Source organism: Arachis ipaensis, chromosome B3, assembly GCF_059453495.1.
Source record: "Arachis ipaensis isolate K30076 ecotype BB chromosome B3, ASM5945349v1, whole genome shotgun sequence".
Classification (NCBI taxonomy): domain Eukaryota; kingdom Viridiplantae; phylum Streptophyta; class Magnoliopsida; order Fabales; family Fabaceae; genus Arachis; species Arachis ipaensis.
The window spans coordinates 22,651,352-22,678,325 of NC_142438.1; the positions used below are offsets into that span (position 1 = coordinate 22,651,352).

Consider the following 26,974-nt stretch of genomic DNA (forward strand, 5'->3'; position numbering starts at 1 on the left):
ACTCGAAGAAGGAGAAGATGGAGATGATTGGAGTGAAGATATGAGAAGAAAACAAATGAAAAACTGTTTAAAACTGCCACTCAAGGAGTGCGAAAGGCCTAGGGGCAAAATAGTCTTTGCACGCGGGGTTTTTAACCCATTATGAGCATTTAATGCTCTGTGCGAGGAACGAGGCGACAAATGGTCACCTCAGCAACAAACAGACACGCGCGCAAGAGGCACGTCCCCTCCACGGGCGGCCGACCTGGCGACAACACACGAAAGAAGAGATAACACACCACCAACAACCCTCACGATCATTGCTGGCGCGTTGGGGGCACTGTTACGACCTGGCCCAGATGGGATATGGGCCAACCCGACCCATGAACCACCCGACCCAAACGGTCGGGTGCAAGGCGTTCAAATACCGACCCGGACACGCGTCCTGGACAGCTTTCCGTTACAGCTGTGAAAGGAAGCTTCGAGGAAGGTGGCCTCTGCCCCTGGGGGGCCATTCCTAACACGGTATATATGAGGAGGGCCCTGCCCCTCCCCCAAGGTACGTCACATACCATCCACCCATTTTTCGCCTGCACACTTTGCTGACTAGAGCGTCGGAGTGTCTTTGCAGGTGACACTCCCTCCTCACACGAAGTGTTCGGGACGTCGTCTACTCCAACCCGGCAACTTACGACCAGGCGAGGCCTCCCCCTCATCAACCAAGATACTAATCCAAAGCTCCGGTACTCGACCTACCGAACAAGACCAAAACAGAATTTTACCCAAATATAAGGGACCAATTTAGTATTTTATCCTTTTTTATGTTTAAATATTTTTTCTCGGCTTTTTATTTTTAGTATTGTGGTTTAAATGGTATTTTCTAACAATGTAAATATTTAGTGTTTTTTTTTTGTATAAATACCAAAAATTTTAAGGTTAGATTTATAGTTTTTAATTTGCATCACAAAACTAACTCATCAATTTATTTATCACTTAAAAAAATTTCAACCCACATAAACTTAAAGCTAAGATTTTTTCATAATCCCAAATTAAACCCTAAATTTTGTTTTTAAGATAAAATTGAGCCTCTAACTTATACATGCTGAAAACATTTTAAATTTTCATAACTAACAAAATTAGCCCTATTTTTCTTCTTTTCAGTTTTCACACTACACGAACCCTTGTAAAATGTAAATTTTGTGCTTGGGTAAAAAACTAAAATAAGCTATGGGGAGATACATATTACATGAATCAGCCAAAACGAAATCTGATTCACCAATCAACCAATGTACAAATTCATGTAGTTCGAATCACCTCGTTTCGAATTTGACTTGAATGTAATTCAAATTACGCAACTTCGAATTACATGCAAACGTGAAACATAAATAATTCGAATTGATGCAATTCGAATTACTATCACACGTGAATTCAACATAATTCGAATTAAACTGGTTCGAATTACTCCCAAGTGCCAATTCCTATGTAATTCGAATGATGTTGATCGAATTACACATTGTACAATAAGATACTAAAAAAAATACTATATAATATAAAAAAATATACTAAAAAAAGTATGAAATAAGATTATAACAAATTAATTTTAGTATAAAATTATCAAATATAAATTAATTTTACCTCCTATTAGTACATTGAATTAAAAATAACATATAAAAAAGTACTTGTATTTATTAAATTTTAATAACATATAAAAATTTAATGACTTTTTAAATATTCTTTTTATAATAGGAGTATATTTTTATATACTTTGAATACTTTATAAAAAGAATATTTAAATACTTTATAAAAATATTATTTAATAAAGTGTAGTGTATGTTTATCATACAAAAATAAAGTGTTGTACCAATATAATAATATTATAACATTTTAAATCAATCTTTTTCTAGGATTTTAGATTAAAAGCAGCACATGAAAAAGCATTATTGGTATATTAAAGCTAATTTAATTAAAAAAGATAGAACTGCATTTTTTAGGATTTTATGTACATAATTAGGCTAATTTTTTTTAATATTCATCAAAGATGTGTGTTACACTATGTTATTTGGTTTCAGGTAAGTTTTACTCTACTATAATTTTTTTTTTTACTTTTCAGAAGACACAAATAAAGTAAAAAAAAAAATTATATTTGTGTACATAGTGAAAATTACATTTGTGTACACAAATTAAGTAAAAAAAATTACTCTACTATATTTGTGTCTTCTGAAAAGTAAAAAAAAAATTATAGTAGAGTAAAATTTATCTGAAACCAAATAACAGTGTAACATACATCTTTGATTAATATTAAAAAAATTAGCCTAATTATGTACATAAAATTCTAAAAAATACAATTCTATCTTTTTTAATTAAGTTAGCTTTAAAATACCAATAATGCTTTTTCATGTGCTGCTTTTAATCTAAAATCCTAAAAAAAATTGATTTAAAATGTTATAATGTTATTATATTGGCACAACACTTTATTTTTATATGATAAACATACACCACACTTTATTAAATAATCTTTTTATAAAGTATTTAAATATTCTTTTTATAAAGTATTTAAAATATATAAAAATGTACTCCTACTATAAAAAGAATATTTAAAAAGTCATTAAAATTTTTATATGTTATTAAAATTTAATAAATACAAGTACATTTTTATATGTTATTTTTAATTCAATGTACTAATAGGAGTTAAAATTAATTTATATTTGATAATTTTATACTAAAATTAATTTGTTATAATCTTGTTTTATACTTTTTTTTTTAGTATTTTTTATATTATATAGTATTTTTTTAGTATCTTATTGTATAATGTGAAATTCGAATCAACATCATTCGAATTACATAGGACTTGGCACTTGGGAGTAATTCGAACCAGTTCAATTCGAATTATGTATGTTTCACGTTTGCATGTAATTCGAAGTTGCGTGATTCGAATTACATTCAAGTCAAATTCGAAACGAGGTGATTTGAACTACATGAATTTGTGCATTGGTCACTACAACAAATATGGTTTTTAGCAACGCCAAATTTTGTAACGCCTTAAAACTGTTCTCTTAGATAGGTTTAGACAACGGTTTTTTATAGTGTTACTGTTGAATTTAATTTTTCATTATTTTATAGGAACAAATTAAAACCGTTCTCTTTGACTACTTTAAAGAACGGTTTTATAACCGTTACCATGATTTGTGTTTAAGCAACAGTTTTTTATTGTTGTTTAAATAATTGTACAAAAGAAACGCATAAAAACCGTTGCCAAAATGCTACACTTTAAAACCGTTCTATTAGATGGTCTTAGACAACGATTTTTACAGTGTTGCTGTTGAAGTTCAAATTTTTATTACGCTATAGTAACAAAATAAAACCGTTCTTTTTTACTATTTTAAAGAACGATTTTACAACCATTACAATAATTGTTTATGAAAAAATAATTTTCTAATATTATTTAAATAATTATGCAAATTAAACAATACCGATAAAAATAATTTAAAATAATTATGTAAATAAATTGTGACTTATTTTATTTTGAACTCCTTATTTTTATAAACTAATCTTTTAAGAGTAATTAAATTAGTTTTATTAATATATGAAGTTAAGTTAATTAATAATCTTATATAATTTTTATAATTAGTTATTCCATGTGATTTGAAATTAAAATTTAGTAATGGAAGTGTTAGGTAATTTAATTTAAGAAATTTGTATTATGAATAAATTACGATTTATTTTATTAAATTGAATTCTTAGAGATTAATTTGTTAAAAATGATTAAATTGATTTTTATAAATACTTTAAATTTAAGACAATTAATAGTTATGTACAATTTTTATTATAATTAATTATTTTATATAAATTGAAATTAAAGTTTTAGTAATAAAAAAATAATAAAAAATTATATCGTATAATCTAAATAATTGATATTCTCGGGTTAAAACTATATTTTATAAAATATGATTAGTATGTTCATTTTATAATTTAAATTAAAAATAATTATTTAAAGTCAATAATATATTAATAAATAAAATTTTATATGCTCCAAAAATAATCTTTACAGTATTATATTCAAATCCTAAATTGTTATTTGATCTCAAATATTTTGTAAAAATTATTATTATTATTATTATTATTATTATTATTATTAATATATATATATATATATATATATATATATATATATATATATATATATATATACCCTAATTCTAAAAATTCTTAAGTTAAACCCTAATATCCCAAATTTTCCAATTTATGCCCTAAATTAAACACAACTCACACACACAGAAGGAAAGAAAAGGGGAGAAACGAGAAACAGGGAGCTCGAGGGGGAAATGGAGAAGAAAAGGAAAGTGAAGCAAGGGAGGGGATGGCGCCGGGAAGGGTTCCACCGTTGTCGTTGTCATCGTCAGGTGAAGGTAGAGGGGTGATCGAGAGAGAGTCGGATGTGAGGAAGAGAACGACATGCGTGAGAGGGAGACAGAGTCTGCGACGGAGCTGTCCCGCCGCCAACGCCTCGTCACCGTCGTGCTTCAAGGTCACCGCTCCCGTTTGAGCCGCCATCAGTTCTGTGTCGCTGAGGGAAGCCCGAGATGGAGATGAGGGAGACGCGAGCCAAGGATCGCGACGAGGAGTAGAAGAAGCCGTCACCTTCACTGGAGCCACGATCGCTATCGATGTTCTGCCTTCCCCTGAGCCGCCAATACCACCATATTCTTCCAATCCGCCACACTCACCGCCAGCGAAGCTTTTGTTGCCGTCACCGCAGAAAGGGGGTTGCTGCTGCTGTCATGGCCATCTTCATTGCCGCTGCAACTTCATTCAATCCTCAACTGTTGGAACTCGCCGCTGGTACCAATCGAGACGTCTGCTACTAATGGTTCACTGCGATACAAAACAGCGATGGAGAAAGGGACAGAACACGCCAGAGGAGGTTGCTGGAGCCGTTGGTCTGAACTGCCCTGCCTTTCCCTGCTCCGGTGCCGCAGCTACTGCTGGAAAGTGATCGGAAATGTTGCTGCTGTTGCCATGGATTAAGAAAAAGGGGTTCGTCGCAATTAATTCCTGCTAGTTTGACACTCTGAGGTAGGGGGTTTATATTTAAAGTTTAATAGTTTTAATTTTAGAATGCCTACAAAGTTAATTGGATAATTGCAAATGGTTAATAGTGGTTAAGAATCAATTAATTGATGTGAATGACTTGAAATGTGTTTGAGAATAGTTAACTATTGTGATTATTCTGAGTTATGATTGGAATTAGATGCGGTTGTGAAGTGTGATTAAACTGGTATTATTTACTAAATTGAAACATGTTGAGTTAATTATTGAAAAACTGTCATATTGATAATTGATGAATTGAGTTTGAATTATGACTAGTTTTGTTGCTGTAAGTGATTATCTGGTGATATTGATTTTGGTTTGAGGCTGTAACTATTACCGATTTTTTTATTGTTTGGAATTGCAGATAATCCTAATTGTATTTGATTATTATGAATTGGTTGTTATAAGTTGGTTTGCTTGATGGATTAAATTGAAGTTTGATTACTGAATTTTTTTTTTTTGAAATCTGAGTTTTAAAATAGTTTTTATGCTTGCCTTGCATACTGTGTGGTGGATTTTTGTTGTTGTTGTTGCCTTCACAGAAAATGGGATAGATAAGAGAATTGTTTGTGTGACTTCTGGTGGCACCACTGCTCCATTGGAGCAGCGGTGCGTTCGCTATGTTGACAACTTTAGTTCAGGTCATAGGGGAGCCACATTCACTGAGTATCTGTTCTTGCACTTGCTCTTGTTTTTGTTCTTGTCAATGAAACTTTTTCTTGGATATTTGTTTAGTGATCTCTTGGAGGGGAATGAATACTATGTTGCTGGTTATGTTGAGTGTAGGTATTTTCTGAAGGCGCGATATGCTGTGATCTTCTTGTATCGGAGGTGAATTTTTCTGTGTATCCTTCTTTTATGTTTTTTTGTGTGTTGTTGCTTACTACCTGTAACTCTTGTTCAGAGGAAGTTTTCAGCCATTCTGTAGATCCCTGATGATCCCTTACTTGATTGCTTTGAGGCCACCGAAGGATTAAACATTCAAGGTCTTTGGTTTGTGCTTCATCCTCTTGTACCATTAAAAAAGGGAAGGAAAAGAATATAAATAAAATGATACCAATAACTCTACTAGCAATGCTTCACATTAGAATTTGCACTAAAAAATGTGATAAACTGAAATAAAAGACTTGATCATGTAGGTCGTTAGTTGTATGAAACAATGATGTTAACTGCCTTGTAAGATTTTTTTCCCTCTTCTTCCTCTAGAAGATTCTTAATTTTTATCTTGATCACTAAAGGCTGACAAAATTCCATCATATATATAATTTCATCATATAATACAATTTTCTTTGCTTTTAAACCTTGTCTTTAGATGAAGACCACTCAAAATGATAATTGGATATTTTGTAATGATGTTATTTTGCATGCCCACTTCATTTCTATCTTATTTCTGTATTTTGCTGAATGCTGTTATATACTTCAGTCCGTGAGGCTTATTCTAAAGCAGTGAAGACCGCTATCGTGGATCATCATGCTGTATGATCTGTAGCTAAGATTTTGTCATTTCATTGTTTTTTTTTCATCTAATTCCATTTTATCTATGTTAATAAGTGTAGCCTTACTACAATATCATACTATTGCAGGCAGTGGATAGTGGTCTCCGGTTAAAGCTTCCTTTCAGCACTATATTTGAGTATCTTCAGGTTAGCTTCACTCCACTATAATTTCTTTGTATTAATTTCATGTAAAAATGCAGTGCAATCTGTTACGTGGTGTATATAGTTTCTTCCTGTCTTGGTGTTTGCCAGCAATAATTTGTTTATTTGTTTATTTTTCATTTCCATGGATTCATCAGATTACTATAGCCACTTGTTATTTTGTAGCTTAACTATAAGTGCTTAATAATTATATATCTTGGCACAAATTGATCATTGATAAATATGTTTTTTATTTTGTAGATGCTGCAAATAATTTCAAAGCCAATGAAGGATATTGGCCCAAGTGTAATGTTCTATCTTATCTGACTTTTATGTTCTTTGGAAGGACATGATATAAAATTGATATGTTGGTTCTTCTTTCCATGAAAGTTTCATCCCTTATTAACTTCAATTTTAGCTTGAATGATTATGTAATATGTTAAGATACAAGAATATTAACCATGTCAATTTCAACATCTATGCTAGAGTTAGTTATTATATAGAGAATTAGCATACAGATAACACTTCCTGCTTAGATTGTGAAAACTGAAAAGTATAAGCAGAAAGACATTTATTGTATTTTGAAAAATGATGATATAATGTGATTGTGGATCATTCAACAATTTTTATAAGTTAAATTTGATGGGAAATGTTCAATTATTTTTTCTATAGTAATTCGATTCAAATAGTTTAGATTATTTATTGACACTAAATTAAAAAAAAAAGTTGGAACTAATTTCATTCATGAGAAAACTATTGTAAATAAAGAATTATATATTACAAAAAATCGTTGTCAAAATTCACATAAGGTATGGTATTAAAACCATTGCCAAAAAATGACACCAACGGTAACGCTTTAAAACCGTTGTTTTAGACGACTACAAAATGGCAACGGTATTAAAACTGTTGCCAAAAAATGACACCAATGGTAACGCTTTAAAACCGTTGGCTTTGTGAATAATAAAACTACAACAGTTTAAAACCGTTGCCTATCTAGTTATGGTTTTAAACCGTTGCATCATGAAAGAGAACGGTTTAAAACCGTTGCTTATTGAGTAACGGTTCGAAACCGTTGTTTAAAATTTTTTTTCAAAACCGTTGTCTATGCCAGTCACTAAGGCAACATTTTTTTTGTTACCGTTGCCTTAGGTAAAAAACTGTTGCCTTTGAGTATTGACAACGGCCATATATACCACAGGTCAAAAACCGTTGCCAAAGTGTTGCCTAAAGTTTTAAGAACGGTTTTTCAATCTACGACAACGGTTTTTGACCGTCGAAAACTCTTATTTATTGTAGTGGGTTAATTAGTGAATCAAATTTCGTTTTGACTAATTCATGTAATATGTATCTCCCCATGACTTATTTTAGTTTTTTACCCTATCTGTTTTATATATATTAACACCTTAATAACGAAGGTAAGCCACGTGAATAATGATTGAATGATCATAAATTGAGCAAGGAACTTTCTATTATTATATGATTATTCAACAGCGCCACTGCTGTAGACCCTGTTTGCATTTTTTTTTTGGTGACTAGACCCTGTTTGCATTTATATCCCTAGCTTGCTTGTCACATCATCAAGAAAAAAGAGTGCATATACATTCTCTTTCTCTTTTTAAAAAATTCAAAGAAATATATTGAAGTATTATCTTGAAAATAGGCGGATGTTCAGAACTCAGAAGCACAGGGTATTTGGTATATTTCGGAAGAAATTTGATATAAATTATTGTTGGGTGAAACACGAGACAAGTAGCTAGTTGGTGAGAATTAAATCCCTAATTAAAGTAACGTGTTTGTTTGAATAACGAATTTGTTCGGTACTGTAGGTTACGTTTACCCTCGTAATTTTGTTCGAGATTTTATAATTAAAAAAATTTTAAAATATATAAAATAATCTTAAATATTTATTTTTATTAAATAATATAATTTTTTTATTAATAACTAACAGTAATTTTTGTTGGCCAATAAACTATAACTCAAATAATATAATCTTTCTATACTCATCTAAGAAATCGCAAATTTGAGTTTCTCTATTTTCAATAAAAAAAAACAGTACTCCTGTTGACACAAAATTTTATCTCACACACGATTATAAAGAATTCACATGTACAAACTAGATAAATTAATCTCTAAAAAATTAAAAATAGTCCCAAACAAAATTTTTAGTCTATTTATCTTAAATTTAATTATATATATATATATATATATATATATATATATATATATATATATTGTCTATATATTTTTAAAATAAATTATAAATAATTTTTTACATAAACAAAGCAAATACTTATAAAAAGACTGTTTTAAAATTTTAAAAATTTTTTAAAAAATATTTTAAAATCTTTTAAACTCTGCAGAAATTATTTTGTACTTCACTCTAGAAATTAATTTATTCCATTCACACATATTTTATATAACAAAAATAAATATTGAAGATTATTTTATGTATTTTAAAATTTGAAATATTAAAGTGTTTGATTTTTTTATTTGGCTAATTACTCTTTTATGTTTTTTTGTTCATTCTCGTATGGTCCCACCATGACAAGTTCAAGTAATATTTCATTATTTTAAAATACATAAAAGACAGAAATTAATTAACAAATAAAAATATAAATAATATTTTTTTTGTTATCCATTATATTCTCCATAATATGATAGACTATGGATTAAAGTGAAACGGAGTTCTATTAAAGTTTATTGTTAGTCAATGAATTATTGCATGCATAAGGTAAAATTTAAATTCTTAACACTTATTTAAACGAATAAATGAATGAGTTAGTCATTCGATCAATTTAAGCTGATTCAATATAAAAAAGAATAAGTAAAAATATGTTTTTTTTTAACCAACTTTATCTATAATTCAAGGATTTTGAAGTGAGAGATTGTATTCTTCACCAAAATTTTGAAAATTTAAGTGTGGAGTAGTTGATTTGTATTTTTATTTGTTATTTTTATTTTTAATATTTTTTTTTGAATTTTATAAAAAAATAAAAATAATAAAATCTTATTTTTATCTTTATTTTCTATTTTCACATTTTTTTTACAAAATTTAAAAAATAAAAATAAAAATAAAAAATAAAAATACAAACCAATCCCATCTTAAGTTTTTAATTTCTGCCTATTGCTTTAAATTTTAGTAGCACACGGGAAATTCCCCCAAAATAAAAATAGTAATATTCTGAGGATCGAATAACAGATTCAGATAAAAGCATCAATAATATGTTATTGATGATGATTGTTGGAAAAGTATTCAATCATGAAAACACAAGTGGGTAATAATTAAGATGATACAGTTATTTGCATTTGGTGGGGTAGACGATCAGTATAATACAGGTGACCATCAGACAATTAATATGCATGACCATCAATCCATCAACCGAATTGATATCATCAATTAATATCAGGCAATAACTTATAATTAATTCGATAACACCAGTAAAACAAAAAAATAATTTGTTCAAATAGTTTAAATTTATTTTGTTTAGTATTTATTTATTATAAAATATATTAAATAAAATAAAAAATAATAAATTTTGATAGATTTTAGTTAATATATTTTTGTTATTAAATATTTTTTTAATTAATTAGTTGAAGAAAAATTTAAAAAATATTTTTTTTGAGTTGAACTCCTGGAAAAGAACAGCTCACTTATGTCACCTTCATTTTAGGTATATGCATATGAATAAAAAAAGGGAAAAAAATAGACTAAATCACCAAACATATGTAGAAAAGATTGAATCACTAATAAAGTACCTATTGAAAAAAAAATAAAGGACAAATTATACGGCACAGAAACTGTTCTGTATAGAGATAAAGAGATTTCTTGAAATTAAATAGAATGGCAACCCATTCGCTGTATCAATATCTGAGACTGTGTGTGTTGTTTTTACTTTTTAGTGAGTGTCGGAATTGCTGGAGAGAGAAAGTGGAGATGGTTGACTAAGGCTTGCTGTGAACACGGCTAATTTTTTTTTTTATATAAAAAAATATTGGTATTTTTGTTGAAAATAATATTATTTGATATAATTATATATGAGTAGATTTTACAGGTGGATAATTAACATTTAAGATGTGTGTTAGACATGTGTTATTATTCTGGCAACATGCAGAATATATGTACACATGTATCACATCATTTTAGCAATATGTAAAATATGTGTTAGATATTTTTTTTATACTTTTATAATGTTGTAATACACTTCAAATATCAATATTTAATTAAAATATTATTTTTATTTTCGTATTAAAAATAATTTCTGGCAACATCACATTTTTTTGCTTTTGGTATATGAAGTTCGTTTCTTGAATGTTTAGAGCACATAGGCTGCTTATGGACTTTTTGGTTGAGATTTTGGACAAGTTGGGAGAGATACTTTTGTTTGGTCTTCACTTACTTGTGTTCGTGTCAACAAAAATGGATAACAAAGAAATACAAACAATAAATAAATGAAAATGGAAAAGTATGAGGAGCCAATAGAATATTTATACAATGTGTACAATGGTTATGTTAGATAGTATGAGAGATGTTTATTTTGTAACTCAATAGACCATTGTATCCTATTGTACACATTGTACAAATAGTCCATTGTCTCCCTAGCGAGATCCAATGGAAATAAAGGATAGGCTGAAATATTAATAGGTTGATATCCGTGTATAAGAAAAGGTAATTTTTTTTTTAAATTGGGCTAGTACAATTTTATTGTTGAAGATAGTGATGGATCCAAAAATTATAATAGGGGATCAAAATAAAAAATTTAAAAAATTAATATAAATATGTTTAAATATTTAAAATTTAAAATATATTAGATTTAATTATTTTGTTGGTCGTTATAGTTTCGTCAAATTTTCAATTAGGTCTTTATATTTTTTTTCTTTCAATTGGATCCCAGAACTATTTATTTATTTTTTTCAATTAAGTCTCTGTCATGATGAAAACGTTTAATTTAACCGAATATTCCGTTCCCAAATTAAAGATACCTTAACTTTTTTGAATCCTTAATTGTCACTTCACTTTGATTTTTCAAAAAGACAAAATTAGCACTTTCACTGTCGTTTTCCTTTACTCTCTCCTTCGTCCCTTTGTTGCGCACACCATCATCAGCCGAGCTCAACTCCACCACAGAACATTGCTTGAGGATGTCACTTTGTCATTGTTATTGTCACAGTTGAAGGTGTTTCTGCTGAAAATTTTCCACCGAAATCGTGCTTCCTCATCCTCTTTTTCACAAAACATACCATTACGAGTAGGTTTGGTTTCCATCGCTGCTACTTGCAAGACCGCAGTTTTCTCCGCTCAGAATTTTGAGTTCTGTGAAAATTCTTCTCTCTGTCCATTGTAATTTTTTTCCTCCTAATTGTTATTGGTTCTGTTGTCATTGTTGTGCACCCGAAAATTTTTTTCTTCTCCTAAGTGTTAGGGACTTGTAGAAGAATGAACGAGTGATTGATGAAGCAAAAAATTCCCGAGTAGAAAAATTGGAATCGAATCGTTTTATATAAATAAGTGAAATCAATTTTCCTTTTGAACTGTGTATTGTAATAGCGTAACAATGACGATGGCACACGGTGGCGGTGCATCGAGCTCAGGAGTGAAGTAGCAGGTCAAATTGGAAAAAGAAAGCGAACTCAGGATTGAGATTGGGAACGATGCTCCTCTTCGCCTTCGTCTTCTCAATGGAAATGCCGATATTTTTGGCACTGAGCTAAGCTTGCCCCCAAAATTTGGCTCAATTTTTCACCCGACTCAAATTCGCTTTGTTTTTAAATTCATACTCTACTATTCCTCTATTTTCATCATTATTATTGTTATTGCTCTTACTTGTGTTTGCTTTTTTATTCAGGTTTTTAGTTGCTATGGTGCTATGGTTGAAATAGAAAGTACTACTGAAACTGATTATATTGTAGATGAAGTAAACTCTCTTTATTATTATAATTTTTGAGTTGGTTGAATTGTTTAGGAAAAATGTGACTCTTTATGAGTTTGATTGTAGACTCCAATAGTCAGTTATGTTAACGTTCATGCTATATTAGAAGCCAGAAGAACTTGTGCTAAAGCTTCACCCTCTAGTGATTCTGAATCTTTTCAGGTGTGACTTTGTCACTCATTTTCATGATAAAGCTGTTATTTTTGTTTATAAATCATGCTGAACAAATTATGAAAAGTCATGAAAATTTTTTTGTTTGTTTGTTTGTTAGTGTATGTTAGTGTGAATTTTATTAATAGGCTTGGTTGTTGTTCAGGACCTAGAGTGATTGTTGTAGGATTTATTGATTCTAGAGAGAGTGCCTACTGAATATGAGTAATTTGTAAAGAGTAACTAATGGGTATAATAGTAAATTGATTTTTGTTTAATGTTTTTTATAATGTTTATTATCAAAAGGGACCTAATTAAAAAAAATATTAATCTAAGATCTCAATTAAAAATAAAAAAATATAAAAATTTAATTAAAAATTTGACGAAATTAGAATAATTAAACAATATATTAATCAAATTTTAAAATGTCGCAAGGTGTATGGTTTAGGTCACGTTAACATTAGTACCATGTCTCACTTGGCTTATGAAAAGACACTAAAAAGAGTGCTCTACTACCAATGGGCTAGACTTGAGGGTGTAAGAGCAACTCCAATGGTAGAAGAATTTAGAGTCTCATTTATTATATATAAGTAAAAGATGAGGACCTACTATTGAAGTAAACCAAAAGTGAATTCTTTCACAAGCTTCAAAGCAATAGAAGTCTGCTCAAAAGAACTCCCTTTCTTTCAAAGAAATGATATTTTATTAATAAAATTAATACTTTATATACATAATATATATGTGAGTTTATCGTTAATGTATTAACGTTATATATATTATACTTTACATATATAATTAATTATTATAATTATTAATAAATTAAATATGATTTAATTATTTTATATAATTATATATAAATAATTATATTAAATAATTAAATTATATTTAATTTATTAATAATTATAATAATTAATTAATGAAATGGATAAAAGAGACACTTATGTAAGAAATTTTGCTCAAGGCTTAGAGTATGATGATGTCAAAAATGGCTTATCACAACCTCAGTTGGGAGAAATAAATTTTGCACCATATTATCAATTTCTCCAAAAAAATGTCCAACTCTAAAATAGGCAACATCATAGACAATTGAAAGAAGACTTGATTGAACACATATGACAATTTCACAATGCTTGTCGTCAACTATAGAGTTTAATTATATTTTTCTTTGTATTAAGTAATTTTACAAATTAGTGTAATCCCGAATTATATATTGCGTATTATTGTTATATTTGAATTTATTTAATATTAATATTTTTTAATAGTAAATTATTTTTAAATTTATAAATTTAAATGACATTATTGAAAAAAATTAATTACATTAATTTCAAGTATTTTAATTAATTAATTAAGTGAGATCACAACAGAGACTAAAGTTAGTTCTTCCTAATGGAGAAGAGAAGATGCTTTGAGTTCCTATTTACTGTTTATGACGCAAAAACTGATGTGGAGTTACTTTTTATGATAGGTGGGCCATAAATAGGAATTGGGATTGATGAAGATATGATTTCTGGAGATGGTCTAAATCACTCTACTCAATAGGAAACTTACCTAGCAGATGGTGCAATAAATAGAGCAATGGATAAGGAACACCGAGCTAGAGGCACTCTACCACGTCGAGCATTATAAGTGGGGCAGACTTACCTGAGGCACCCGACTCTAGCAAACTATCTCCACTCACTAATATATATATCATGATCGAGATGATCGAGGAGCTCGTTCACAAAGATCTGTAGCTCCTCCAACGATATCTACCTGCCTCCTCTACTTTTTTTTCTGACGCCCGGTAGTGATCAACCACCTACCTTTGCAAGACTGTCCACTTTTGGAGACGCTGGTGAAGATGACAATGAATACTTGATGAGGACTACGACTAATGATATTCTTGTAGTTTATTTTTAATTTTGTTAACATATTTTTTACATTATTTTTTAATTGTATTTAGTATATCATTGTTGTTTGAAAATGATTTTTGAATCAATTTAACTGATAGCTATCAATGTTAATATTATTAATGATTATTACTAATGGTCGCAGGACGTCGATAAAAGTTGATAGGAAATTACCAATAGAGATATATTTGACAAATATTTACTGACACTCTGATTGTTGGTAAAGACGTCGGTAATGAAGAATTTGCTAGTAGTGATTGCTAGAAGATTTAAACGAGATGCTATATTTGTAGAGATAGAGTTTGGAAATACATGGTTTTTACATAAATCACACTAAGACAGGATATATGGAGTAAACGAATTAATTATTTTGGATGTATTATTCGGGATAATAGAAAAATAATAGAAGATAAACCATAGGATTTAAGTCAGTTAGTCAAAATAATGGCAATGTGTTTAGGGTTTTATATGTGATAAAAAGTATCTTTAAGATAAATTTTATTCCATTGTTATTAGACTAATTATGTTATATAGAATAAAATACTCAGAAATAAACAGAGAACATAAACATAAGTTTATTATGATCGAAATAAAAATGATTAGATAGATAAAAGTTACACACATGTAAATAGATATAAAAAAGATAATTAAAGTATCATTCATTGTTAAAAAGATGGTGGAGCTTGTCTTATTAGGTAATTTGGATAAATAAGTGGAAGACTAGTAAAGCATTCAGTTAAGATGGTCAATTACATAGAATAAACCAGTAATTAAAGGTAGAGTAATATCTAAAAAAGTTTTGCATGAGCTGGTCAAGTTAGGTATATCTGTGAATAATTTCACTAGGACATGACAGGTCGTAAAAGTATCATTTGATTTATGTTATCTATTTAATGGGATAAGATTTTATTATTATTATTACTGTTATTTGGACTTAATTTTATTAACAACCGTAACATCAATAAAAAGGCTCATTTTTTTTTTATATGGAGACTTTGTGTGTGTTTTTTTTGGATATGGAGTCATGAAAGAGCAATACAGATATGTGGGGCAGTTTTTTTGTTGGTGTCAGGTCTAACAACTCGGAAGGTGCGAGTTGTTTGAGCGTCATATTTTACATAGTAAATCGGTGGGTCCGATTTGAGGAGGAAGAGATGTTGAAATTCTGGAAGATGCTAATCTTACCCTCCGAATTGTTAGCAGTGTTGGTTTTTTTTTTTTTTTGTGTTGTATTATGAAATCGGAGGGTCCAAGATGAGTTTTTTATTATTTTTTTGAATTCACTAAAGGTAATTGCATGGTTCGATTTGGTTGGGACTTTAAATAAAAGTTGGTGAAAACTGGATCAGAACAACCACTCTCGCATATTCTTCTTCTCCTTTTTCAACGGTTCTTTCTTTCTTCTGGTTTTTAGTTCTTCTGTTTCGTTACTTGTTTGGCATAATAGCTAAAAATCTAAAACCCAAGTTTATGAGCTTGTTAACGTGATTGAGAGAAATGAGTGACAGAGTATTATTGAAGGTGTATTATTTTGGTCAGATTTTGTTACAAACATCTGAAGGAGTAACATTTGTTTGTGAAAATCCATTAGATTTGGTGATTCCTTTCACAATCTCATTTGAAGAGCTCAAATGTGTGATCTGTGAAAAGATTCATTCTGAGAGGGCAAGAAGGATATCATGTATTCTATATAGAAATCCTATACAAGTGTTTGGTGGATTCGTCCAGTTTCAAACGAAATATGTAACGGACGAAGCGAGCATGCAAGATATGTTTTCCATGTATATTGAAAATCGGAGTCAACTCTCGTTCATCGAGTTGTATGTTGAGTTTGAGCAATCTGAGGCCGACCGGAATATTCTACGGGAAGATTACAATAGTGACAGTGAAGAAGAGTTCGAAAGCAACTACGAAGTTATTGGTCCAGATGGAAATGAGGTTCAAGGTGACGGAGCTATGGCTCCGGATGTGTCTGATGTGGCAACTGCACTGGCAAACAATATGCCGTTTGAGGAGCCATCATTCATGCAAATTTTGGATTTGGAAGCCATGCATGTTCCGGAGTTTCCGGATTATATCAATGCAGGTACGTAATTCTCCGTATTTATATGAAAGATTGAAACTTTTTTATTAATTTATCTTGATAGTCGGACCAAGTAGCTAAGTGAGGTGTGGAAATATACTCGATCAGTATTTATTTTTGTTTACCTATTTGTGTATTTAACTTTAAGATAGTAAATTTATAAGAGAGTTATTGATTTAGTTGAATATAAATTAGAATTTATTGGTTAAGTAGTAAATTAGTTAAATAATCCGTTAGTATTTATGAGTTAATTTAGTAAATTAAGTAAATATAAATTGAAATTTATTAGTAAATTAGTTTAATTAAAATTGGTTAAATTGGAATTTATTAAGTAAATATAAGTAAATTAGTTAAATTAAAATTGGTTAAATTGGTTAAATTAAGTTAAATTAAAATTAAGTCAATATAAATTGGAGTTTATTAGTAAATTAAGTAAATATAACTAGTAAATTAGTTAAATTAAAATTAGCATCGGTTAGTAGATTAGTTGAATATAAATAAGTATTTGTTAGTAAATTAGTTAAATATGAATAGTTTGGAGGTTTTTATTATAATTGATGCAGTAAAAATTGTTTTACCTTTATTTTCGAATGTTTAAATATTTGTGTTTTTAAAATTGGTTGTATGGCTGTCCTGGTGGCAGAAATTCTTTTTGTCGCAGATGGTAAATTTGCCGTTGGGATGGAATTCAGTTCCAGGGAAGCTGTTATTAAAGCGATAAAAGAGTATACTATACGAAGAAGCGTAGATTACCGGGTGTATGAGTCTGAGCCGTTGACATTTTATGCGAAGTGTACACAGTATGGGTCAGGGTGTGATTGGCTTATCCAGATTAGCATGATCAGCCGGAAGTACTATTGGGTTATAAGGAGGTATAATGGCAGTGACACATGTACCAGAGCCACAATTTCTCAGGATCATTCGAAGCTAGATTCGACCACAATTGCAGAAGTAATTAAGCCGTTGGTTGAGGCTGACCCCGCCTTAAAGGTAAAATCGATTATAGCAGAGGTGCAATCGAAGTTTAACTACACTGTTAGTTATCGAAAAACATGGTTGGCTAAGCAAAAGGCAGTGAAAAAAATATTTGGAGACTGGGAAGCATCGTACAAAGCGTTGCCTATATGGTTTGAGGCCATGTGTCACAAGGAGCCGTCTGCTGTTATTCATTTTGAGACTATGCCTGCATATCAAGGCGATGACTTGGTGACTGATATTCGGGTATTGCATCGTGTCTTTTGGAGTTATTACCCCTGCATTAGAGCATTCAGACATTGTAAGCCAATCGTCCAGGTGGATGTGACTCACTTGTACGGAAAGTACAAGGGTTGTCTACTAGTGGCAGTGTCACAGGATGGCAACAACAATATCGTCCCAATTGCGTTTGCAATTGTGGAGGGAGAGACTTCAGATGCGTGGCACTTTTTTCTGAGTAACCTTCGTCAGCATGTTGTCACTCGGGATGGTGTGGGACTGATATCCGACCGTCACGAATCCATAAATGTAGCTGTGGAAAGGAGTAACGGGGCTTGGTCACCTCCTAGAGCTTTTCATATGTTTTGCATCAAGCATATAGAGTCGAATTTTCTGAGAAAATTCAAGGCGCCGTACTTGCAGAAACTGGTCGTCAACATAGGTAACGCTCATAATAGCTAATTAATTTAGTATCAGAGTTCCATTCAATAAGTGTGTTGAATTCTTTTGTTTCAAATATTTCTTTTTATCCTGCAGGATATTCGAGGACGGTGCGGGAGTACGAGGTGCGTTACCAACGTTTACGAGAACGGGGCGAGGTACTCCCTGAACGAAACCGAACTGTCGCCTATACCTATCGGTAGCATGCCACTCGATACATTCAAATGACACCAAGGGAATAGTAGCGGTCCACACAATCGACTGCATATAGATTTCAGCAGGAATTATGTTCGGATCCACGCGATCCACAGCATATGCAACCCACACAAACTGGGAAAAATAAAGGAAACTCATGATTACAACCCAGAATACCAATAACAATAAAAATGCCTCATAACTTTGTCTCGGGCCCCAAACCCAAAACTAAGAATTCTTTAATTAAAACACACCTGGCCTTCCTGGAGTTCATCAAAGGCCTTCCTAAAGTGAGCTAGATTCAAATATCTATATCGTCGGTCACCATGCTCCCAGTTACGCCACCTAATATCATATATTCAATTAGCTAAACTGAATTTTAAATATAAAGTTACAGGTAGATTGTAACATAACATTACCTGTTGGCTAATGGAAAACTGTGGGGTTCTCTGGGAAGCGGCGATAGATATGGCAGTCGGATCCAAGCCCAACCGAGCAGAAGTGTTATTGGACCATCTATTTCTTTATAGTTATAACGAGATGCCCTGCATAACCCCCTGTAGAGGTGTACTAGGCATGCCGAACCCCAACTATAATGTCCAATACTGGCAAAATCACGAAGCAAGGGTAAAAACTTCTAGTGCACACCTGCCCCAGATTTATCCCCAAACAAGATCGTCCCGATCAGCAACATAATATGACACTTCACATACCTGTGTATACTTAATTCATCAGTCAACTGAACGTTTTCTTTTAGATCCCGCAGCCAAGTCAGTTTTATGCAGCATCCTCTACAATTCGACTTACGCGGTGCAACTCCAAATTGATGCAAACATTTCGCCTCCAACGCTGAGAAACTACTCATTGTCATCCCAGTAACTGGAAGACCATCCGTCGGAAGACCAATAATTAGAGCCACATCTTCAAGAGTTACGGCACATTCACCAATTGGAAGGTGAAACGTATGTGTATCAGGGTGCCACCGTTCTATTAGAGCATCCACGAGTGCTTTCTGATTTTGTACGACACCAATCTGAGATGCATGATAGAATTCAGTAACTCGTAAATGCTCCTCCACCTGATCGTTGTACTGATCCGGCGGAATTGGATGGTCACAGGTCAACATTCTTAATTTCTACAAAAAACATAACAAATTATTAGTCAACTCATAAACTATTGCTAACTTACTACTACAAAGCAAGAATTTTTAAACTACAAACTCTCATTAACAAAATCTTCACAACTAACTCAACAACAAATACAACTTGAAACCAGACATTTGTCATAAATTATTTGACTTAATTCGACTAAAACAAATAATTAGTACTTCCAAAATAAATTATTAATAACATTAACTAATACATACAAATACATAGATTCATAATACATACATATACATACATTCTTAATCAAATCTCAATAAAATTAGTAAATTAGAGATGCTGTTTGTTTTTTTATTTACGATATAGAAATAATTTTTCTAACATACAACATTATTATTATTTGTTATATTAATTATCTATTAGCTATTACTTAAGTAAAATTAAACACATATTTCGAAATTTTAAAAAATATTAATAATTATTGTCATTATCTTCTTAAATTCATTTTTAATAACAATAATAATTAACTTTTCTAACAATGATAATTACAATCAACTACAATAAAGTAACACACTTTTATAAATTAATACTAATAATAACCATTCAGTTCTTATTTATTCCTAGGTCCAACTATTCATAGCCACAATAATATTTAATATCGTAACAATTATAAATAATTAAAAATTTATAAAATATTAAAAAAAATTGTATTAAAAAATTAATAACAATTCGGTTTAAATTTTCTAATTTATTTTTTAAATATTTTAATATTTCACTTCTTCCGAAATTCAAATAATTATAATAAGAAATATTAAACAAATTAAAAAAAATTAAAGCGTTTCTTTTCTTTTAAACTGCAACAACAATGTATATAGCATCATTAACACTAACAATAATAATAATTAACACACTAACAATAATAATTTTTATACAAAAATAGTGAAAAAATTTTAAAAAAAAATTAAAATTAGTCCTAACCATTCTATGTATATTTCTAAACTCAGATCCTAACAATAATAATAACAACTAAATTTATAACAATAATAACTATAATTATAAAAATTAAAAAAATTTTAAACAAACTTACATAATCTGGCAAACTGAGATAGTGCATAATATGAAGTTCAGGGCGATCAACATATTTAATTTTATTTTTTTTTTTTGGTATTTTTCTATTTTCTCTACCATGCAAACCCACCAACAGCAGAGAAATGAAGAACAACAATGGAGTTTTGAGAGGTTAAAAGTGAAGGCTCAAAGTAAAAACTCGGATGGTGAGAGTTTTTGTTGCATCCAGCAAGTTGGTCTGTGGGGCACCATCTGAGGAGCTACGTTTGCATGCCGCGTGTCCACCATGCAACAAAACGGACCATCCATTTTCGTTACAACAAGTCGGACCCTCTGTGTTGCTGCTTATGTGTCGCACGGTCCGAGTTGCAAGACACCTGACACCACATCCATGTTCAGCACTCCCGTTCCCATAACCCGGTGCAACACAATTCAAAGCCCCATATAAAAATTAAAAAGTGCAATAAAAATATACAATAGCTTTTTTATTTAAAAATCTCATCGCCCCTTATAAACGATTGGAACGTCCATAAAATACTCCAATATTATCACAGACGATGACTGTAAAACTGTTGCTATAAACACCTAAATAATTTCAATGAGTATTGTTTGATGACAGTTTGCGAAAGGCTAAGCCATTAGCAAAGCTGGTTGTGAGAAAAATATTTTTCTTGTACCATAGAGACACTAAGAAGTGATATATCTTGTTTAGGAACTTTTCTTAACAATAACAAAAAATAGTCAGTAAGTTTTTAAAACCTTCTAAAATCTGCCGTTAAACCCATTTTTTAATATCCTATTTTGAGACTTTTTTTTTTGTTATATATACTTCTAAATATAAAGAAAGAAACTCATTAATTTTCTTCTGCTAATCATTTTTTCTTTGTCAACCAAATAAAGTGCTAAGCCTTTTTTTCTGGTCTTGGAAGAACAAATAACTAAGTGTATGTACTTCACTCTCTTATGTCTTGTCTAAAGAAATAATGTTTTCGTTATGGTTCTGGTCTAAAGAATTAGGTTAAGTGTAATGAATTTAGATGGCCCAAAACAAGAGAAATCATAATGCAAGCAACATTTGGACCGAAAACATTTTTGGAATGGAAAAAAAGTGCAAATGAAAATTGAGGCTATTATCCGAAGATACAATTCATGTTCTCAGATCGAAGATACAATTCATATTCTCAGAGGCTGTATTAAAGCCAGGAAGGTGTGGAGGAAACCAGATGGCTTGCCTTTATTTTACAACATCTAGGGTCATCTAGGGTCAGGAATGGATTCAACGGAATTTAAACTTTGATTGGAAAAGCTCGATTTAAGTTGAGTTGGTTAACACTTTTATGGTGGCTTCTTTCAAACTCTGGGGTTGGAGGAACATGAAAATCCTCCAATACCCTTATAGAAGACCTCCAACGGCGCGACACACTCGATCATTCAGGAAGATGATTTGAAAATTTAGGAGATTTTTAGGCAGAATAGCAATGGACCCAACCCTAAGGAACACACTCTCATAAATATTAAGTGAGAAAGATCCCCTGATAGTTGGGTTAAAGTGAATACGGATGGAGCGGCAAAAACCAACCCAGGTAAGGTAGGATGTGGTGGAGTGATTAGGAATAGTGGCGGCCGGTGGATAATAAATTTTTCTAAAAATATTGGCTTCTGCACAACCTTAATAGCTGAGCTCTAAGGAGTGTGTATTGGCTTGGAGATGACAAAGACGCTAGATTTTACAAAAGTGTGGGTGGAGTACAATTCAAAAGCAGTGATGGAGAGCATTTTGAGTCACAAGAAGAAGACGGGTTCAAACTCAGTGCTTTACCATACAATAAGAACCCTTATTGATGGAGATTGACAAATTCGATTCACACATATCTATCGAGAAGCGAACAGATGTGTGGATTAGCTTACTATCCATATAGCCTCAAACAGAAACTGGAGATTAGATACTGGAACTCATCTCCACCCGTACTTAGTTTCATAGTTGTCAATGATATTTTTGGGGCTTCTATGCCTCGCAATGTAGCCTTGTAATTTTCTTTGTCTCGGACTTTTGGCCTTTCAATCTACCAAAAAAAAAATTATATATGTCCTATTGTCACACATACAATTAGGGTTTGAAACGAGTCAAATCAACATGCAAGTCAATTCGAATTTGACTTAGTAATAGCTTTTATAAATTAAATTCATGAGTTTATAAGTTAAATTTGAGCTCATATATTAAATAAATCGAACTTGATAATCATAGATAAACTCAAATTATTAATTTCTTAACCTGGCTCAATTATATGTATATATTATAATTTGTGATTTTTATTTTTTTAACTTTCAATACAATAAAACAATTATAATATTCATGTTTGTTAAATGTGTGTGTGTGTGTTTCATATCTAAATGGTAATATTTTATTGGAGGTTAAATGTGTGATAATTAGAATATAATATATCTAACTAAATTATTATAATAAAAGTGAATAACATATCTATATATTTTGATATAAAATTTTATAATAATATTTTTATATATAATTTTGATAAAAAATATAGATTATAATTGATATATACGTAGATAATATATATCTTAATATTTTTTAATATATAAATAATAATTTATTTATATAAAATTATAGATTATATTCATATTATTTAAATTAATTTCAAAATTTAAGTCAATTTTTTATCTTGTAGTGAATTGAGTCTAATCTTTACTGTAAGACCTATAGTTTTCAAATAAATCTTATTATGAATTAATTTCTATTCATCTAAATCATTAGAAATTTTATTTTCAGAAATTATTTAATTAAAGCTAATTAAATCAGAAATTAAATCAAGTTTGATAATTAATTAAAATTTTATCTAATTTTATAATTATTGAATTATTTTCTATATTTAAATTACAAAATTAGTAGTTACGGAATGACAAGAATATTTATGTGATTTAATTCAAATAATTAGAATATTTCATTGAAATTAATTTGTAAATTTATAATTAAATAATATTTTCTTTAAAAATAATTTTATTGAATTAAAATTGGTTTTCAATTACTCTACTACCCCTAATTTTAGTAAAATGACTAAATTGCCCTTAACCCTAATTCTATCCTCACCGCCTCTCCCTCCCCTTCACCTGCGCAGCCCCAACCCTCCTCTCCTCACTCTTTTGCCTTCCCAACCATACACACACAAAAAAAACTCACTCACATACATGGAGGAGAGATCCGAGAAGGGAGATGCGTCGCCGGTAGGGTGTGGGTCGCCGTCATGCCGTCGTTAAGCTGAAGGGAGGAACCGCGCCGCCACCGCGCTGTTATCACGCCGCCGCCACGGTTCCGAGGAGCTGCTACACGAGGAGCCCTGGTTCGTTCACGAGCCGCGGTCATGCACGAGCAGAGGAGAGAGATCGGGCAGAGAGAGAGACGCGAGGAGGAAGAAGGGATTCACGCCGCCAGCTGTGCCGCCACTGCCGCGGGAGGTCGCCGTCATTGTGCTGGCCATCATCGTTATCTGAGACTGTCTATGTCGCCGTTTCCTTGAGCCAGTCGTTGTGGAGGCCGTCGCGGTCGCTGAAAGGGGGATTTGTGAAGGGAACCGCGACGGGAAGAAGAGGAAGCTACCTCCGTCGCCGCCTACGCCGCGCCCTACCACCGTCGCCGAGCTCCCACAGTCGCCGCATTTCACCGCCATTGAGGTTGCCTCCACCACCGAACCTTGGTCCATGTTACTGCCACTGTACGCGAAAGGAAGAGGAGTGATGAGACAGAACACGATTGAGGGAGAGAAGGGGGTTGTAGTCGCTACCAGAGGAGGAGGAAGCCTTGCCGCTGCTCTGACCGCCGAGAAACGCTGCCGGAGTAAGCTGTGGAACTGCGGTTACTCTGATCCTTGGTTTTTCTCTGAGTACAGTAAGCTATATTAATCTGAAAACCTCTTTCATTGCTTTTCCATTATACATTACTGAGGTTTCTGTGGCGTTTTTGCTATAGGGTCGAATTACAGCGATTGTATGTCGTGTTTAGCGTTGTCGATGTCGCGGCAAAGATCAAATGGAGCTGCTTTTGCTGCAGGCTGAGAGAAAAAGATGTTTTGCGCGTTTTATAGCTTTTGAGTTCGGCTTGTCGAGGTAGGGGTTTTTCCTAAATCTATTTTACATTACAGGGTTGTTATAAATCGATATTAATGCGTAAAATACATTTTTGGTGATTTCTTGAGTCTTATGAGTTGAATAGAGTTGTTTTGGATGAATGAGATTATTAGTTTGATTAATAGATTGATCGATTGAGAAAGCTGAAAATTCTGATTAATTGTCGGGTGTTGTTAAAGTGGTTTTCCTTGAATTAATGGGAGAGATTTAATAATGACATTTAGTTTAATTTTGGAAATAATTCGATTTTAGGAAAGGTTTAGTATTGAAATTTGATTTGATATTGAACCCGATTTGATATCGGAATTTGATTTTAAAACAAATTTGGAAAGGACTTGATATTTGGAAACGGTTTGCTTATTGAGAATAGTTTACTATTTTGGTAATGGTTCGAACAGGGTTTGAGGAGCGGTTTGGTTTGAAACTGTTTGAGAAAATTGAAAGTTCTTAATTATTGATTAATGCTGTTGAAAGAAGTTGATTTAAATTGCAATTTATAGAATTGGTTGATTGGATTCTGGATTTTGCAATTTCCCTGTGTTGAGTGTGGTTGTTGTGAAAATTGTTATTGGAAGTGATTTGAATGATTAACAGGTGTTTGGTTTGGTTTGGTTGGGACCCGAAAAGGGTGGCAAAGTCCGAGTTTTAGAGGAGATGTTGTTGAAATTTTATAAAATTGGAAGTTTTGTTTGAAGTAATTGTTTAAAAAGATTTAGTTCTTAAACGTTATTTGTTTCAGATTGATTTATTTAGAAAAGAAAGAATTATGTTTTGAATTGAGATTGTTGATTAATAGAAAGAAGGATGATGAGGATTAATTTGAAATATGATTTTTGAATGAATTTGAAAATGGGATATGAATTGACGAATGATGATGATATTGAGAATGGCTTAGATATTGATAAATGATGAATGAATTATTTATATGGCTTATGAATCTGAAATATCTGAGATACGAGGTTCCCTGGATTAAGTGCCGTGGCTTGCTACCACGTGTACCAGGTTGAAAACTCGATACTCTGTTGACCCTACGACGTAAGTGTGACCGGGCACTATATAAATTCCCGGGAATGATACTCCATTGAGCAATATTGATTATTTAAGAAAAAGCTATGCATAGACTCTTGGGGATGCACGTCGGGGGACAGTCTAAGGACAATTCAGACTTGTCGGGTTGGCTGGATAACCGACAGATGAGCCTCATCAGCCATAGGACAGGCATGCATCATATGCATTTGTATGCTTTGCTTGGGTTTGAACTTGTTTTGGTTTGCCTAATTGCTAAACTGTTCTTAACTGCTACTTGAACTATTTGCTGTAACTGCTATCTACTTGTGATTTCCTTGTCTGTCTTGCTTGTGTTTGTCCTGGCGTGCTACATTTGAGAATGAACTTGGATGCTGAATTAATGATTGTGTTGTTTGATTGCGTGGTTGATTTCTGATTGAGATTTTCTTATAAGTAAGGAAAGATTTCGGATTTCTGAAAGATTAAACATTGTTTCTTTGAAAAGGGTTTTGAACGATTTCCTATTGGTTTTAAAAGATTCATAAGGCAATGATAATCACTGAGTTTGAAAACAGTTTCTTATTAAATATCTTCTTATGACAACTTTGAAACTCCGTGGTGAGACCGTGTGGTTAGGTTCTCACCCCCCTACAGCTTTACCTTTTCAGGAACCGGGTGAAGAAGTATTAAGAAGAGTTATACTGCGTTTGGTTTATATGCTGTTGTATTAATTAGATTATTTTCTTCCCTCTTGTTATTACAAGTTTGTAAGAGGGATAGGAATTGTATGTTTTATATGTATAATATATTGAATTACTATGTAAGGAGTCTTGTATATGAATCTATGCCTGTTTGTATTTTTCTTAGATAAAGTATTAATTTTTGGTTTTTCAAGTAAATCAGCGATACAGTGTCGAGTCATAGGCTCCTATTTTAATATTTAGAATGTAAAGTAGTCGTAATACTTCTTGCAATCAGAGTAGCGCAGCCGGAAGCGTGACTTCTGATAGTGAGGGTGTTACATTACAAATATGCTAATAAATTGTTAATAAAGCAAGCTAACAATTCAATATTT

The 26,974-nt window shown here is 31.5% G+C and overlaps 2 protein-coding genes across 2 annotated transcripts; one reads left to right on the forward strand and one right to left on the reverse strand.

Moving 5' to 3' along the window:
* Positions 1–16,167: 16,167 nt before the first annotated feature.
* On the forward strand, positions 16,168–18,616 carry LOC148570042 (uncharacterized). Its single transcript, XM_088506805.1, has 3 exons — positions 16,168–16,756; positions 17,397–18,394; positions 18,485–18,616. The coding sequence occupies exons 1-3, from the start codon at positions 16,168–16,170 to the stop codon at positions 18,614–18,616; spliced, it is 1,719 nt and encodes a 572-aa protein (XP_088362931.1).
* LOC148570043 (serine/threonine-protein phosphatase 7 long form homolog) lies at positions 18,431–19,484 on the reverse strand. Its single transcript, XM_088510193.1, has 3 exons — positions 19,297–19,484; positions 19,003–19,188; positions 18,431–18,928 (listed from the first exon to the last, which is right to left on the reverse strand). The coding sequence occupies exons 1-3, from the start codon at positions 19,452–19,454 to the stop codon at positions 18,823–18,825; spliced, it is 450 nt and encodes a 149-aa protein (XP_088366319.1). The 5' UTR covers positions 19,455–19,484; the 3' UTR covers positions 18,431–18,822.
* Positions 19,485–26,974: the final 7,490 nt, after the last annotated feature.

Bases quoted from the DNA above. Each gene is read 5' to 3' on its own strand.
- LOC148570042 (XM_088506805.1), top strand. From the start codon at position 16,168: ATGAGTGACAGAGTATTATTGAAGGTGTATTATTTTGGTCAGATTTTG. The intron at 16,757-17,396 runs GTACGTAATTCT...TCCTGGTGGCAG, and splicing joins TCCGGATTATATCAATGCAG to AAATTCTTTTTGTCGCAGAT. The intron at 18,395-18,484 runs GCTCATAATAGC...TTTATCCTGCAG, and splicing joins TGGTCGTCAACATAGGTAAC to GATATTCGAGGACGGTGCGG.
- LOC148570043 (XM_088510193.1), bottom strand. From the start codon at position 19,454: ATGACAATGAGTAGTTTCTCAGCGTTGGAGGCGAAATGTTTGCATCAA. The intron at 19,189-19,296 runs GTATGTGAAGTG...TGATTTTGCCAG, and splicing joins GATGAATTAAGTATACACAG to TATTGGACATTATAGTTGGG. The intron at 18,929-19,002 runs GTAATGTTATGT...ATATGATATTAG, and splicing joins AGTTTTCCATTAGCCAACAG to GTGGCGTAACTGGGAGCATG.